Source organism: Zeus faber, assembly GCF_960531495.2.
Source record: "Zeus faber genome assembly, chromosome: 3".
Classification (NCBI taxonomy): Eukaryota; Metazoa; Chordata; class Actinopteri; order Zeiformes; family Zeidae; genus Zeus; species Zeus faber.
The window spans coordinates 18589121-18605349 of NC_137190.1; the positions used below are offsets into that span (position 1 = coordinate 18589121).

The 16229-nt window shown below is 43.1% G+C and overlaps 2 protein-coding genes across 2 annotated transcripts; one reads left to right on the forward strand and one right to left on the reverse strand.

Annotated features, from left to right (window-relative positions):
- Positions 1–1160: 1160 nt before the first annotated feature.
- On the forward strand, positions 1161–11440 carry cog4 (component of oligomeric golgi complex 4; the record flags this gene model as incomplete). The annotated part of the gene is made up of 19 exons (XM_079997407.1): positions 1161–1295; positions 2170–2252; positions 2629–2743; positions 2884–3058; positions 3332–3525; positions 4818–4923; positions 5009–5166; positions 5244–5302; positions 5392–5516; positions 5641–5759; positions 5929–6095; positions 6199–6364; positions 7562–7624; positions 7715–7828; positions 8254–8346; positions 8661–8744; positions 8872–8973; positions 9309–9437; positions 9555–11440. The coding sequence occupies 19 exons, from the start codon at positions 1161–1163 to the stop codon at positions 9687–9689; spliced, it is 2322 nt and encodes a 773-aa protein (XP_079853533.1). The 3' UTR covers positions 9690–11440.
- A 717-nt stretch (positions 11441–12157) lies between these two features.
- gnao1b (guanine nucleotide binding protein (G protein), alpha activating activity polypeptide O, b) lies at positions 12158–15824 on the reverse strand (the record flags this gene model as incomplete). Its single annotated transcript, XM_079997632.1, has 8 exons — positions 12158–12345; positions 12433–12586; positions 12701–12830; positions 12931–13059; positions 13203–13363; positions 13535–13676; positions 15483–15525; positions 15707–15824. The coding sequence occupies 8 exons, from the start codon at positions 15822–15824 to the stop codon at positions 12158–12160; spliced, it is 1065 nt and encodes a 354-aa protein (XP_079853758.1).
- Between the last annotated feature and the right edge of the window lie 405 nt (positions 15825–16229).

Genomic DNA, 16229 nt, shown 5'->3' on the forward strand with positions numbered 1-16229 from the left:
GATCATCATTCACTTTCTACCTGCTCGTCACTTTCCCTTTCCTATGTTTATAAATGAAAGGATGAAGGGTGAAAATTGACTAAGTGCATGTGGAGTGAGAATGGGAGCCGAGTAGGAAGGACTCTGAGGAACGCTCTTCAAAGCATGAAGTTCAGACCGATGCCACGGATAGATGTCATTAACATGGAAAATGTGAGGCAGACCGCCAGAGAGGGACACAGTCGAGTGCCCGATGGGAGCACGAGGACTCCACGTCCCTGCGCAGCCAAAGACCAGAACCGTCCCAGGAGAAAAAATAGACCTGCAGGTGAAATGTAAACAGCTGCGATGGAGAAGAAACAGTTTTCAGGGTTTGCACATGGACCGTCCAGCATAATAACTTGATAAATTCAAGGGGGGGGGGGGATACGGTGTTCCCATAATAGCTGACTTTGTCATGAACACTGATGGTAAGACTGTTGTCATTCAACAAACACAATCTGATTTATAGACATTAAGAAGTGAACATAATACGTTGAAACTGCTGCGGACCCACCAGCAAGATAAATAGATTTAAAGGTACCGCTTATGTTATTACTTCCGCTGTGAAGCTTAATAGAAACCAAAGTTGTGAAGGATGGAAAATCCCAACTCCTGCTCAAATCAAACCCATTGGTTATTACCAGTGGAAAGTAAAGTGCTCCGTTACTGGGCTTCAGTCGTTTTTCAAGTACTTAAGTACACTTCGCACGCAGCCGCGATGCTTAAACTTGTTGAAAATCACGATTCTCATTTTTTTTTTAGCAAAACTAAGCCAAACTAAAAATGACACTGCGGGTTTCTCATCACGGTTCATTGGGTCCGTATCGTTGTACTTCACGATGACGCCGCCTATAGTATTAGCGTATACATGTAAACATCGACTGCAGGGGGGGGGGGCGTAAAGGATAAATGACATATACTTCTACAGAAGTAGAAATAATAGAATAGAATAAAATAAATCATTTGTCTTTGACTGTTATGAATTTGTGTCGTGGTATTTGTTACTTAACCGAAGCGAACGGTCTGGTCTCCAAGCCCGCGGTCCGTCTCGTCTACGGTAAGGATAACTGTATTTGCGACGCAGCGTCGCAAAATAGACGTGCCGCAAAGTGTCACTGCCGTTGTTGACGTCTCCGAAAATGGCTGACAGCGGTTCACTGTCGGCGAGGAGATGCGACTCTACGAGCACGTCTTCCGTGAGTATGGAAGCGATATCAGCCCTGACGGAACTGGACGACCTGGAGCGCGTTTACCAGCAGCTCTGCGCAGAAGAAGTGAGTCGTTTGCCGCTCGCAATGGAGAGGAGTGCCACCTCTGCTACGTGTCCACTGTCCATACTCCTACTTAGAACGCGGAAGTTTTGCGACAGTCGGTGACGCGCTAGAAACGCCCCCTGGGTAGTGAGCTGAGAAACCAAACACCCCCAATGTAAACATTGTTTGTTGGGGCCGAGGCTACGATAGCTCAAGCGCGTTTCTCTGCTAAGCGTGTAGTGTATCCGCCAAATGGAATTCGTGTCAAATATAAATGGAAAACCCAGTTGCACATATAAGACTAGATAGTAGATACCACGGAATGTACTTGATATAGAGCTGAGCGATATTGGCAGAACCAGATCAATTTATCTTTTGACCAATACCTAAATATCGATTGCTTGACAGTTGGAGTTTTCATTGTACACACACATAATACATATTTGAGAAACAATCACTAGTAATGTGGATGTTCTGAACAAGCAGGCAGTGGCATTGGTCAGCACAGCAAGAACAAACTATGAAGTTCAGAAAATTGCATTAGTTCACTGTAATGCAGTCTAAAAGACAAGATTTGACTATGTCACCGCATTACCAAAACCAAAATACCAAATATCCTGCCTGATATCTTATCATGATATTGTTAGAACCACAATATATATATTCTTCTGCTTTCAAACTTTCCTTCCTTCCTACTGATAATGACTTATTATTATTATTATTATTATTATTATTGTTGTTGTTTATTTAGAAACCAAACAACAACAAAAACACGTACAGAGCCTAAACACTTTGGGACTCTAGGACTAATCTTACATGTTTTATTGTCAAAATATGGGTCATTTTTTACACCAGTCCGCACATACTCAGCCTTTATCTGTTGTTTCTATCGCAGAAAGTGGTGGAGGCTGAGCTGGATACACTTGTGGGGCAACAGGGCACCATTAATACTAAGATGATGGCACTGCAGAGGATGGGGTGAGAAGAACAGTCTGTTATAATTTAATTTAGGAATGTGGTAAATATAGGTTATGATTTATGTATCAACATGTATGTCAGTCTATGTATTGGCCCCAAAAAAATTATACCATTATTTAATTATGTGCACATCCTACCCTGCCTAAGGCATACACAGGCTAATGTGTAATAATGTCCAAATATATGAGTGTTTATGGTAAAGGTGGCTTTGTTTGATTTTTATTTTTTACCAACTTCTGCCTCAACTAGTCCCAAACTTACCCCCAACTAAAAAAAATATGAGGCACTTATTTTCACAATTTCAGCCATCAACACTTAATGTTTTGTGTTTAAATATATTTTCTCAGATGCTCAATGTTGTCACGTTGCCCCACAGGCCAAATTTGCAGTTGATTGGAGGAGATGCCAGTCAGCTGTCAGGCATGATAACATTTACCTGCAGCCTGGCTGAGAATGTCAGTCGTAAAGTTCGACAGCTTGACTTGGCAAAGGTATGCAAACATACAGCCATACTTGTTACATGTAGGCAATGTATACATCAACATTATAGAATATTGGTAACGACCACTATATAACAAAATGCATTGGCTAACACTGTAACTGTTTCTATTTATATCGAACTGCTGTGCAGACAAGGCTTTATAAGGTCATCCAGCGGGCCGATGATATCCTCGATCTAAAGTTCTGCATGGACGGAGTGCAAACCGCCCTGCATAATGAAGACTATGAACAGGCTGCTGCCCACATCCATCGATATCTTTCTCTGGACCAGTCAGTCATTGAGCTGAGCCGCCAGGGGGAAGAGGGTAAGTGGGCCATTTTAGTACGCTCACTTTGCACCGCTTAAATGCTGTAAAGACATATTTATTTTTTCTGCATTTCTCACATTGACCTTGATGTTAAGTTGGAGGTGAAAGCACTCGTCTAAAGTGTAACTTTCTTTTTAACTAAATCCTTTGATGTGATTTATTTCAATGTGAAAGAACTGCAACAATGCATAAAAAAACAAGGATGAGTACTTTTTTCCTTCGTACCATCACTCGGAAGAGGAAATATTGCTGATAATGCTTTCTATCCAGGCAGTGCTGTGGATGCAAGTCTGATTATGCTGCAAGAGGCAGAACAGAAGCTAAAGGTCATTGTTGCTGAGCGACTGGATGAAGCTGTAGCAGCCGTTGATCTTGCGCAGGTGGAAAGATTCTTCAAAATCTTCCCTCTGTTGGGTCTCCACCAGCAGGGCCTTGCTCGCTTTGGCCAGTACCTCTGCAGCCAGGTCAGTAGCATGGGCATCCAAGTGAGTTTAGAGGCCGACTGTGCACGTGAAGCTTGTTATTGGAAGATTTCCGAATTGAATACCTAAGCCATTAAATATAATTTCTTTGTGGTTTGAGAGTGTCATGGAAATTCCACCGTGTGGTCGGTGAGATAAACCCTTGCTATCAGGAACCAACTGATACCCTACTGACCCTTATGTTAGCTAGAACAAAATTTGTAAACAGTGACACAGCAGTTTCTCCCCGTACCTTTGTCCGGAGAGAGTTCTTGTACTTTCTACAAGTTTGCCGTCGTCTTGTGACCATGCCCCTAGTCACATGACTTACCTGCACAAACAGTAATTATACAGGATACATGCCCATATAAGGTAAAAGACATTTACATTTCCGCTTGCAGTCACAATTCACATTCCTTTGTGAGCGTACCAAGTAGCCACAGACAGAGCAGATGAGAACATATGCAGCAGTCGGGATTAGGATGTATGTATTGTTGCAGAGACCTTAGAGAATGTAACACCTCAGTCTATGCTGCTTCGTATAAGTGCCTAAGATAGTCATTGGGCTTCACAGATTTACTGAGTAGTGTTTATTATTATCGCTATCATCGCATTATGGTTTTAATGTCGTGGTCAGGCACAAATATTAGTGTTTGAATGGAACGCAGCTATTTAGGGATGCACCGATTGTGAAACTCTGGGCCGATACCGATGTTTAAAATAACGTTTTGGCCGATAACTGATGCCGATACCAATGTGCAGTTTTACGAGTTCGCATGAACGCAGCATCACTTCCTACTTGGAGCGCTGCAGAGAGCCATGTCCGCGTCTTCGTGGATGCCGTCTTTCTCTCGAGCGGATAAAAAGTAAATATATAAATAATTAAATAAAGGTAATTGGGTCGCACAATATACTTTGGCGGCCGTTAATATACCTGGGCTGCCCGCCCAAGTTAAGTCTATGTGTGGGGAATACTGGATAAACATCGGCCACTGCCATCGTTGAATGTCAGCTTATTTGCCAATAGGCCGATGGCGTTCAACAAAGATATCGATGTACGGCTGATAAATCAGTGCATCCTTAGAGTTATTGAATAACATATATGATTTGTGTATATACACTAGAAAAAAAAAACTATATTGAAGGCACTTCTTCTACCTTACATTGATGCTATTATGGCTTGTTACAATCACTTTCATGATTCCCTAGTACTAGAAAAGTGTATAGGTGTAATTTGTGATTTTTCTGTTGCCTTCTCTGCCCACTTCACCTGATCCACATGGTGACATACAAAGCTTGCTTCCAAAGCGGAGGAGAACCTGCTGCTAGCCACAGGTGGAGACTTTAATGACAAGAGGGCGCCACTCATCTTTGCTGAAACTCTGACACTGTTGCTAGAAGGTGAGAAAGTGGGGATGATAAAACATTTATCATTTGAGTTTGCTGATATGAACGCTGAAATCTGTCTGCCCGTTTGTTACTTTAGGTATTGCTCGCGTCATTGAGACTCATCAGCCAATTGTCGAAACATATTATGGTCCCGGCCACCTGTACACACTCATTACTCACCTGCAGCACGAGTGTGATCTTCAGGCTCAAAAGATAGTTGACAAATTCATCCAGCAGAGGGACTACCACAGCAAGGTACTTCTGATCTCTATTGACTAACTATACACACTATATACTATACACAGTGTTGTAACCTTAGATTCTTGCTGCAGTTTCAGATTGTCCAAAGTAGCATGATGAAGAGCATGCCAACTGAGAAGATAGAGCCCAGGTATTCATCATCATCCTCATCCCATCTTATATTAGCCAGCCGGCTCCGCTGTTTGTGCTCTTCCTTTATGTACGTCTTTGTTCTAATAGGGAATTGGACCCGGTGCTGATGGAAGTCACCCTGATGAATGCTCGTGCTGAACTTTACTTGCGCTTCTTGCGCCGACGTATGATGACGGACTTTGAGGTTGGGGATGCCCAAAGCATCACACAGGGTAGGCTTTATTACTGTGTAGTACATGATAATAAACATACATACTATGTTTTGAGTTGTACAGCTTAAGTACTCTGCTGTTGTTTATTGGTTCTTGTTTTTTCCCACTTTCTTTGTCCATGTAGAGCATCAGCAGAATGTGGAGAAGTTACTGAAACATTGCTTGCTGAGTAGGACCATGCAGGAGCTCATTGGCTACTACATCCCAATGGAGGAGTATTACATGAGAGAGACTGTTAGCAAGGTCGAACACTCAATCACTAAACTAGTCTTAGATGCACATCAGAATTGATATGTAATACACAGTAGGTGTCGAACAGATTGTATAGATCCAGTAAGGTCCGTGACTACCATTAATACCATGCACTGTAAACAACACAGATCTGATCTACAAATCATCATTTTCTCCTCAGGCTGTTGCAATGGATACATATGAAAAGGGTCAGCTGACTTCCAGCATGGTAGATGACTGTTTCTACATTGTGAAGAAATGTATCAGTAGAGCACTATCCAGCTCAAACATTGACTGTCTGTGCGCAATGATCAACCATGCAACCTCAGCACTGGAATCCGACTTCAGGTACAAATGCCTGAAATACAATTATTTCCCTCACATTTTTCTCTCCACTTGTGTCCAGTCTTGGCATATCCCTTCACCCAACTCATATGTCTTTGTCTTCCAGGGAGGTGTTGTATAATAAGCTGAGGCAGGGCTTCCCTGCTACCACGCTCCAGGATATCCAGCGCGGCGTTAGCACTGCAGTCAGTCTGATGCAAAGCAGCTTACAGCAAGGGAAGTTCAACACGCTTGGTATTGAGAGTGCCGAAAATGCCAAGGCCGCCTTTCTGGTAGGATTCTCAGGAATGAAAGCATGCACACGCTTGGACACACCCACCACACGCCAAAGATCGCTGGATGTCGTCTCCAATAATGTTTTATGTGGTCAATCTCTAGATATCTCAAGAATTTGAATTCCATCATGATAATATCAAATCATCAACAAAAAATATTTTGTCATTTCATTTGAGTTTTTAGATGGATTTCTCTTATTGCAGCTTGTTGGCCTTTACAGTACATTGACCACATAGGATAACACAATCAATATTTGATGCAGGCACATAGATATTGAAACTTATTACTTAAAAGGATGGACAAAACAATACAAACACCACATGAAAAGCATTGTAACCTTAAACTACGTCACAATTACAAATGCAGCGGCGATGTTGAGTAATATTACTTGATAACAATTGGCCCTATGAGGTCTGACAACTGACAAAGGTTCCAATGCAACATGAGCCAACCAAAGAGTCCAGTGCCCACATTGGAGATTTATCAGTCACAAAAACTGCAAAATGATTGAATGTGTCGAGGGGTCCCCATTCAATTCTCACCTATAAGGATGGACACTTAATAGGATGGAGGATAAATACCACAAAAGTCAAAATTAAAACATTTTGTGGAATAAAAAATTGACGATAACTATACATTGTGAGCTGCACAAAGATTATTAATTATTATTTTAATTAATTATGATTATTATTATTAATTTATGGGCTGCCATTGAGAAATCACTTGTATCTGAGGCCTCGTGTAAGGAGCACAAAACTTAGAATCCTGAACATTGGAAGGGGTGTGGCATGCTCTGAGTTACCTTCCAACCTATTTCCTACATCTGGGTTCGCTTTTGGAGTAAGCCAACCGCCAACCGACAATTTATGTTGCCAAATGATGATGGGAGATCATGATTAATGGTATGGGCAGCCATCTTGTGGGAGTCATTCGTTCCATTAATGAATTGCTCTGCATGGTTGTCTAATGACCAAAGACTATGAGGCCGTTTTTCAAGTCCCTTCACAATGTTAGCATTATTTCAGAATGCTAATGCCCCCATACACACTGCCAAAACAAATTCAACGGTGGTTTTACACCTGGGTGCAGTCACCTGTCTGCCATGGCCATCACCTATACATCATTCAGTCTTTATGGGAGGACTGGGAAGGAAGAGTGTGACATGGATTTCCATTTCTTTGTTGCTGTTCTAGCTGACTTTGAATAACGCGGAGGTGTGTAGCGAGAACATCACAACTTTAAAGCGCAACCTCGAGGTAAGTTGAAATAATATTTCAAGCACCGGTGAAACTAAGCTTCCATGTCCTGCCCGTGTCTCACTGTGTGAAAAACTGTCTTTTCAACAGAACGATTGCTCGAAGTTGTTTATGCAAGGGTCTGGATCCGGTGACCAAGCTAAGATTGATAGCTGTTTATCAGACCTTGTCAACACATCTAGCAAGTTCAAGGATCTCTTACAGGTTGGAAGTACACACAGATAAATCATTTTTCATAAGTCATCGATAAAACAACCTTTTTCTTCTTGCCATCCATATTTGCTAATTGCTATTTACACTGTCCTGGTGTTATTATAATGTAATGGCTTGGGGAAAATTTTTAAATAAACTTTTTTTTTTTTTTCAATTAATGTTGACACAGCATTAATAGATAGAAATTGAGAATCAATCAGGTCATAGTTCTACAGGATCTTCTTGTCTTGATCTTCTTCGTGTCTTATTTCAAATTTTAATGAGGACAGTTTGTGATGTGTCTAGAAAAATGGTTGCACTCATTCTTCACTATGATGGTATGGAGGGAAAGCATGGTGCTGTAAGGCGCTTGGGATAACCTCTTGTACCAAAGAGATGTAATTATACAACATTTTGTACAATGTGCTGTTTCACAGGAAGGCCTGACTGAGTTGAATGGCACAGCCATAAAACCACAGGTGAAGCCCTGGATCAGCAGTTTTCTGTCCATCTCGCACAACATAGAAGAGGTAATGATATGTGGTGGTGAGCTGGTATGTTTCAAACTAGTATGGAGGTGTAATATTTCCCACACCCCTAACTTGCGACCCCATTTCCACCCTTACTTGTCACGCACTTCATTCTGTGCCTCTACATCCGATCACAGTCCATATCCACCACTGCAGAATCACTTCACTTGTTTTATTGCATGGTTCTGGTTGTGGTTCATAATTGGTTATATAAATAAATCATCAACAAAGAAAAGTCTTGAAAGAAAAAGAAAATGTTTTGTAACCTCAGGAGCGACATACAGTCAAAGATGTTGTGGTGGTGCTCTGTGCAGGACGAATTTAATGAGTATGAGGCGAACGACCCCTGGGTGCAGCAGCTTATTGTTAACCTGGAGCAGCTGATGGCCGAGTTCAAGGTATCTGTATTAAACCGTGTCACAGTGCATTTCAAAATAATAATGATACCTCGGGAGACTGGATTTTATGATACTATATACATATCCCCTATTTTTCTGCATTTTTCTCCATCTCACTCTTTTCCAGGCGGGCCTCTCTCCTGTGATCTATGACACGCTGACCAGTCTGATGACCAGCCTGGTGTCGATAGAAATGGAGAAAACGGTCCTTAAGTGCAGTTTCAGCAGGGTGAGGTGCCACGTTTGGCCACAGGGTGGCACTAAGCATCCTCAGCAGATGATGTTACCTCACTGACATAGATGTGATGAAAAGACCGCCCTAAACTATGATTAATTCATGAGTCCAGAAAGGGCAGAGATAAAAAGGTTTTTTCCTCTTGGCAGAATGGCATCCAGCTATTTTTAAGTAGAGCAGTGCTGACATGTCTGACAACCCCACTCTGAAACAATGACTCTGAAATATGCAGCTAATAACCCATTTCGCTGTAAAAATAGTTACTCTACAATCTACATGTTCCATTTTTTTGTGGTGTTTATTTTGCAATGGTGATTATTCTCTCCTAGCTTGGAGGGCTGCAGTTCGACAAAGAGCTGCGGTCTCTGGTGGCCTACCTCACCACGGTCACAACATGGACCATTCGAGACAAGTTTGCTCGTCTCACGCAAATGGCCACCATCCTCAACTTGGAGCGGGTAACGTCCACCATTCAACCACAAGAGCACACAAAAGAGATCCTCTAAAGAAATTTTCACTGAACAAATTTGTTGCTGTCTAAAATGGCGTACACTTGCCCGTTTGTGCACGTATAGGTAACTGAGATCCTGGATTACTGGGGTCCAAACTCTGGTCCCTTGACGTGGCGTCTCACTCCGGCTGAGGTGCGTCAGGTTATGGCGTTGCGTATTGACTTCCGCAGTGAGGACATCAAGAGGCTGCGACTGTAGCGGCTCCCAGTGCACCGGGCACCACGGATTGGGCTGTGGCACCCGTTGGGATGCATTTCACAGCTCAAGTGAACTTTCATCTTAATTGAAATTTTATTTTGCACATCGTTTCTTCTTTTATATTTATATATATATCTATATATATCTATATATATATATATCTATATATATATATATATATATATATATATATATATCTGTTGTTGCTACCCATGGGCTCTCAGTTGCCTCTGTTTTTTGTTTCCGTGCCCTATGCTTCTGAACTCTCTTAATCTCAGTCTGGATCATAGTTATGAGGAAAAAATGGGTCATGTTAAATGGCTGTGTAATTGCAGGTGAATATATGGGATGTATCATATTAATTATTCTCTCGGATGTTTAATTTTGCTACACTGTCAATCTGGGAGTTCCCGTTGTTTAACCTGTAACTAACTATGAAATGGGAACGCACTGGGACGGGGAGCAGAGCTCTGTGGCTGTCGCTGAAACAGAGCAATAATGAACCTCACATCCATTAAACTGACAGAAGCAGGTCAGACAGCTGATCCAGCCTCGTCATTCAATATATGAATAGCTTCTTGTCTGTGGTGATGGGACACTTTTAACCTAATAAATTGAGACTCCGCACAATGCTGTTGATCTCTGCCATCCGCTGCATTTTCCAAAGTGCTGTCCTATGGCAACGCGGGGACCCGTTCCCAATCTTTTACATTCTGTTCATATTTGAGCCACTGAACACAAAGCGTTATGCACAAGATAATGAACCATTAAAGAGGGCCACTCTAAATAATGTTCCCTAATTTCCACATCTAACCTGAATTCTGGGTCGACTTGATATGTTAAAAGGCTGGTCAGTGTGTCAAATTTCTGCCGAGAGAATAGCAATGCACAATATTGTTGAATCCTTTAATGTTAATACAAATTCCATTTGTTGGATTTCATTCACAGATACAATCGGAGAGCGGAAATAGTTAGGAAAAGTGTGGCTTTAATGTAAACACAACATTCGATTGGCTCAGCACAAACATTCCACATGAGAGCAACCAATAAACTACAGAGTAGGATGGGATGCAGCACAAAAACATTCACAGTAAAAAAAAAAATCTGGTATAATCATAATATATATACAGTACGGTGTGTTAAGGTGAAAATGGAATGAGGATATGAGGAGTGATATGTGATAGATAGGAGTATACAGGAATGGGAAGATTGGAAGATGGATATTCAGGTGCACAAGTGAATAAATGGAAAGCTGTACTTGTTCCCTGTGAAAAGAGAAACATGACAGATAGGAATAATGGTGCCCTGTGTACTTATCAGGAGCAACGGGGTTCACCCTGGCTCACTAAAGTGAGGTGCGCCTCAAATGATATCTTTCTTCCTGTGCGTGTTGTATTTCTAGACACGTAGATGGGCTGAGAACCGCAGGAAGAATAAAATGCCATTAGAGAGCTGCTTAACGACCTCCAAAATGTAGACGGGTATTTGTCCACCCTCATTTTGATAGGACAGGAAATAAATATGTGGCACGGGATTTTAGGAGGTAGGAGGATGCATGTAGGGCATGAGGTTTAAATAAGTAAATTATTCGATGATAATAAAATGTAATGTGTGGTACTTCAATGACATTAGTTGATGCGATGTATGTGATCTATGATTTCTGATTATAATCTCCAATCTGTCATTCTCAGGCGGTTGGCATTGATATGACATTTTCCATGTATCATTGGCTGATAGACATTTCATTACACTACGGGAGGCCAATGGCAAAGACCAGCCACTTTAGAGGAGTCATTCCCTCTCCTTTTATGTGTTTGAATAAAAGAGAAAGACAAATGGAACAGTCCTGCAGGCTATTTCTTGTGTAAAGTAGTCACATGTGGCTCAAAAGGAAAGGGGAGCTTTCTCCTTTTGAAAGTTAAATAGCCTTGTTCGTTCCTACTATGACCCTCAGCCACCAGTACAGCACCTCCCCTACATCAACACCACCTTTATAAATAGAACAGCTCTGAAAAAGGAGCACCACTGGTTATATTCAGCTGAATGACAAATGTTTTAAGGTAAAAATGTAAGTAATGACCACATATTCCAAGAAAACGTTGAGAGCATTTTGTGAGCTCCTTACACTGGATTTCTAGGTTTGGTGATTCGGAACAATGCGGCGGCTGAATATATCCCTGGTGCTACGGTTTCTGATCTTAATAATTGCTGGTACAATCAACAAAACATGAAACATTCAGTGTGAAACACATTTAAAAAAAAATAAAAAATTGGGATCGTATAGTGAACTCAAAGGAGGAAGAAGGGAACAAAACGTGGAAATAATCCAGTGTGGTGTCTGACGGCAGCTCTTTGGGTCCCTTTGGACGTGTAGATTTACATACAGTATTTATGTGTTTTAGTATCATCAAAATTATCATTATTAACACCTCATACTCTCCATGGCAACCTCTGTGCTTGGCCAGGCCTCAGTATAAGCCACACCCTCTAAGGTTGTTTGCGATAATGATGTCGGTGACAGCGTCGAACACTACCTGGATGTTCCCTGTGTCTGTGGCACAGGTCAGGTGACAGTAGATCTCTTTATTGGGAGAGCGGTTCTTACTCTCAAACTGAACCTGGATGTATGCAGTAGCATCATCGTAAGTATTAGCACCTAAAGGCAGAGAAAAAGCAATTAAAAAAGACCACGAAAGACATCTGCGCTCATCTCTCTGCACTCAAAAGAGAGGCACGGACTTACCTGTGTATTCAGGAAAACAGATACTCAAAGGTGACTTCTTGATTTTCTCAGCAAATAGATCCTTCTTGTTTAAGAAAAGGATGATGGAGGTGTCGATGAAGAATTTGTTGTTACAGATTGAGTCGAAGAGCATTAGTGACTCGTGCATTCGGTTCTGAAAGAGGATGCGGCATACCGAAATTACTACAGGGACTGGGAGAGCGGGGGGAATGGGATCTTGAGAGGTTGTAGGTCACAAACACGCAGATGACATTTATCCAACACTTACGGTTGTTTCATCTTCATGCAGCACCTGGTCATAGCCACTTAAAGCGACGCAGAATATAATTGCCGTCACATCTTCAAAGCAATGGATCCACTTCTTCCTCTCTGACCTCTGGCCTCCCACATCAAACAGCCTGCCAAAAAAGATTGTTATTTTTTTTTTTTTACCGTGACGAAAGAACCTTGACTCTAACCAAACAATTCTTGGGAGGATCACATGATGCACGCGTGTACCTGAAGTGCAGATTCTTGAAGGTGAAGTGGGTTTCGACAATACCAGTGGTCTTCACCCTAGTTCTCAGGATGTCCTGCTCTGTGGGCTGGTAGTCTGCCGCTCCAATCCGGTCTAAACTGTCCAGGTAGCTGGTGACACATTGAAGTTGATGGGGCTGAATGTGGCTCCGAATTCCCTTATGCCTTTGTACTGTTTTGCATAATAACTACTTTATGAATTCTCCATACAGTCTTCGTGTGGGGAATCCATCACCTTGTTGTGTATTACTCACTATTGAGCGGAGTCATTGAGTTGATATTCTCGGGCACGATTGAAGCACTCCTGCGTCCCGGCATCAGTCCACACACGCTTCATGGCTGTTAGAAGTTCTGCAGAATAGGGCTCTGTGTCCTCCATGCGACTGACCACATCACAAACCAGCTTAGCATCGGCCTGGACATACACGCAAACACACAAATGTTGTCATTTCGTGGACATTGACCTGTTAGCTTTGAATTATATTGCACTGGTGAGTCCTAAACCCCAGGGGTACACAAATGAGGTTTTTCTATATTCCAACATGTATTGGCAAAGGGCCCCCTTGAGGGGAAGGTGGTCACTGACTTTTCTATCCTTGTCTCCAAATTCAATGCCCAAGGAGTCCATGGCTCGAAGGATGGCCGCCAAGCTCTGAATGGTGTTGCTGTAGACCACAGGCTTGTATTGCTTTACATCATCTCCAGAGAAGCCATCTTCATGGATAATCCTACACAGACAGATATGGTCAGAGACACATTGGATTGGGCAAAACACCCAGTCACACTTACAGATATTTCACTTTTTCTTTTGCCGTTCAATGGACTGGATTCCCATACACCTGGAGAAAATATAATTTGAATGTGTGTCGGAAGACATGTAGGTGCATGTGTATGGGTACCTTGAACAGGTCAACCTGCCAAACATGACTGATGCGAAGAATGTTTTAATGTTCAGTGTTTTCCTTTTCTTCCGGGGCACTTTTTTTTTTTTTACCTCTAAAATATCCTCAAATTATACATTTCATTTATTGATTTTCTTAATTTAAGATTTTCCTATTAATAATCGTTCTATATATAAATGAGCATGCATCAGTGAGTATATCGACAAATGGCCATCTAATGCCATTTAATATTTCCTTATTAGAGAATGCGGCCCGTGGAATTAAATTCCTGAATGAATGTGATGTGCACCGTACTGGAATCACTCAGATTACACCTCCATCACAACATGAAGGTTCAACGGATGGAAACTAAATAATGAAAACTTGAAGGTTCTACAACCAGCATGACCAAAAATTCTATTTAGTTGCATGAATCAATTACTTAGCTAGTCATTCTATTATTCACTTCAGTGGAAAATAAAGGACAGAGAAACAGTTGGCTCTGCATATTTGCTACTCTCTGTATTGCATATACACATTTAAATATAAGAAATAGAAATTAAATTAAATGAAACCTAGTGTTGAATTAATTATTACTTGTTATTAATTACTTATTAATACATCCTTCTCCTTGCATCACCACACAAAATACATTGAGAATCTGATCAGTTACAGTGAAATAACCAGTGGTTGGATATTCAGTATTCTCCATTGTTGCAGTCCTCCCCAGCACCACTATCCACCGAGGCAAAATCAAACCAGAGGAATTGTCTGAAAATACCATTTCGAAGGTGTTGAAATGACGGCAAACCAGTGTGCACTGGTAACAGACAAACAGAGAATCTAGGAGGAGCAATGCAAAGAAAGGAAGGGGGTGCAATGCAGAGCAGGATTGTGTGGAGCTGTTTCAGGGAGTGGGTAAAGGATGCACCGCCAGGAAGGCAAGATGTCTGATATTAATAAAATATACAATAGCCCGCGCCTTTCCAGAACTGAAACATCTTCTCGCAAGGTAAATAAGAGGTTTAGGGTGGGGGCTGGGGGGGGGGGGGGTAACTGATTGGAAAAAAAATGAAAGAGTGATTCAGATTAGAAAGCGGAAGGTTTAGATGCGAGTTTTAGATGCCATATTTCTGCGTAAATCCGCTTTATGGGCAAAGTACTCTCAGCGATATCAGGCACTTAAAGCCATTAAGATTAAAGCAGAGGTATTCGCTAATGGAGCTGTAGTGACCTCACTAAAAACACACACGCGCGCGCGCGCACACACGCGCGCGCGCGCACACACACACACGTATTTTCCCAGACTCTCTATGCACACACACACACACACACACACACACACACACACACACACACACACACACACAAGATTTGATTTCACCCCTGGTTTAATTTCAGCACCAGGGCAGTGGACAGCACTCGAGATGCCCCCGCTCCCGGCCTCCGTCGCGGTCTGCGGGTGGTGCGGGACTCACCGGCAGACCTCGGCGCTCCGGCCTCTCGAAACATGGCGGCCGGGCTTTAGCACAGACAGGGGAGGGCGCAATCTGGGGCCTTTACCTCCGTTGGTGACGAAGACAGTGAAAATATATATATACGTAAAAAAAAAAAAAATAATAAACATTCAAAAAAGAGCGACAGCGAACTTACTTCATCTGTTTGACAATGGTGCTCTTGCCGGATTCCCCACCGCCTGCAACGAGAGAACGGAGGGCGGGTTGAGGATCGGAGCGAAATGAAAATCAGGACCACGGAGAGCGCCGCCGCCCCAAAGCCCCGGGAGCGGCGGCGGCGGCGGCAACGGCGCGGCAGCGGCAGCGGCAACGGCCACGGCCACGGCCACGGCAACGGCAACGGCGGCCCCGCGGTCTTACCGAGCAGCAGCAGCTTGACGTCCTTGGCCGCGGTGAGCCCGTCCTCCTTCAGGTTCTTCTCGATGGCCTTGCTCCGGTCCAGAGCGGCGCGCTCCTCGGCGCTCAGTGTGCACCCCATGGCTGCGGCGAATGAACGATCCCTGCTTCTCGGTCCGGTCCGCCCTGTCCCCGACTCAATCACTGCGTCTCTCTCTCTCTCTCTCTCTCTCTCTCGCTCTCTCTCTCGCTCTCTCTCTCTCTCTCTCGCTCAGACTCCTACAGCATTAAGGCCCGGATTGGGGGCAGACGGAGCCGGGTCCGAGGAAGGCTCTTCTTCTTCTTCTTCTCCTCCTTCCTCCTCCTCCTTCGTCGTCGTCGTCTTCTTCTTCTTCTTCCGTTTTTCTCTCCGTCGCTCGGTGCGTCTCGCGCCGTCCCTCTCTCGGAGAGGGGGTGGGGGTGGGTGGGGGTGGCTGGGGTGTGGAGGGAGGGAGGGTGGGGGGGGGGGGTGGGGTCGTTGCGCTGTGCGCGAGCCTCGGAGGGTCTC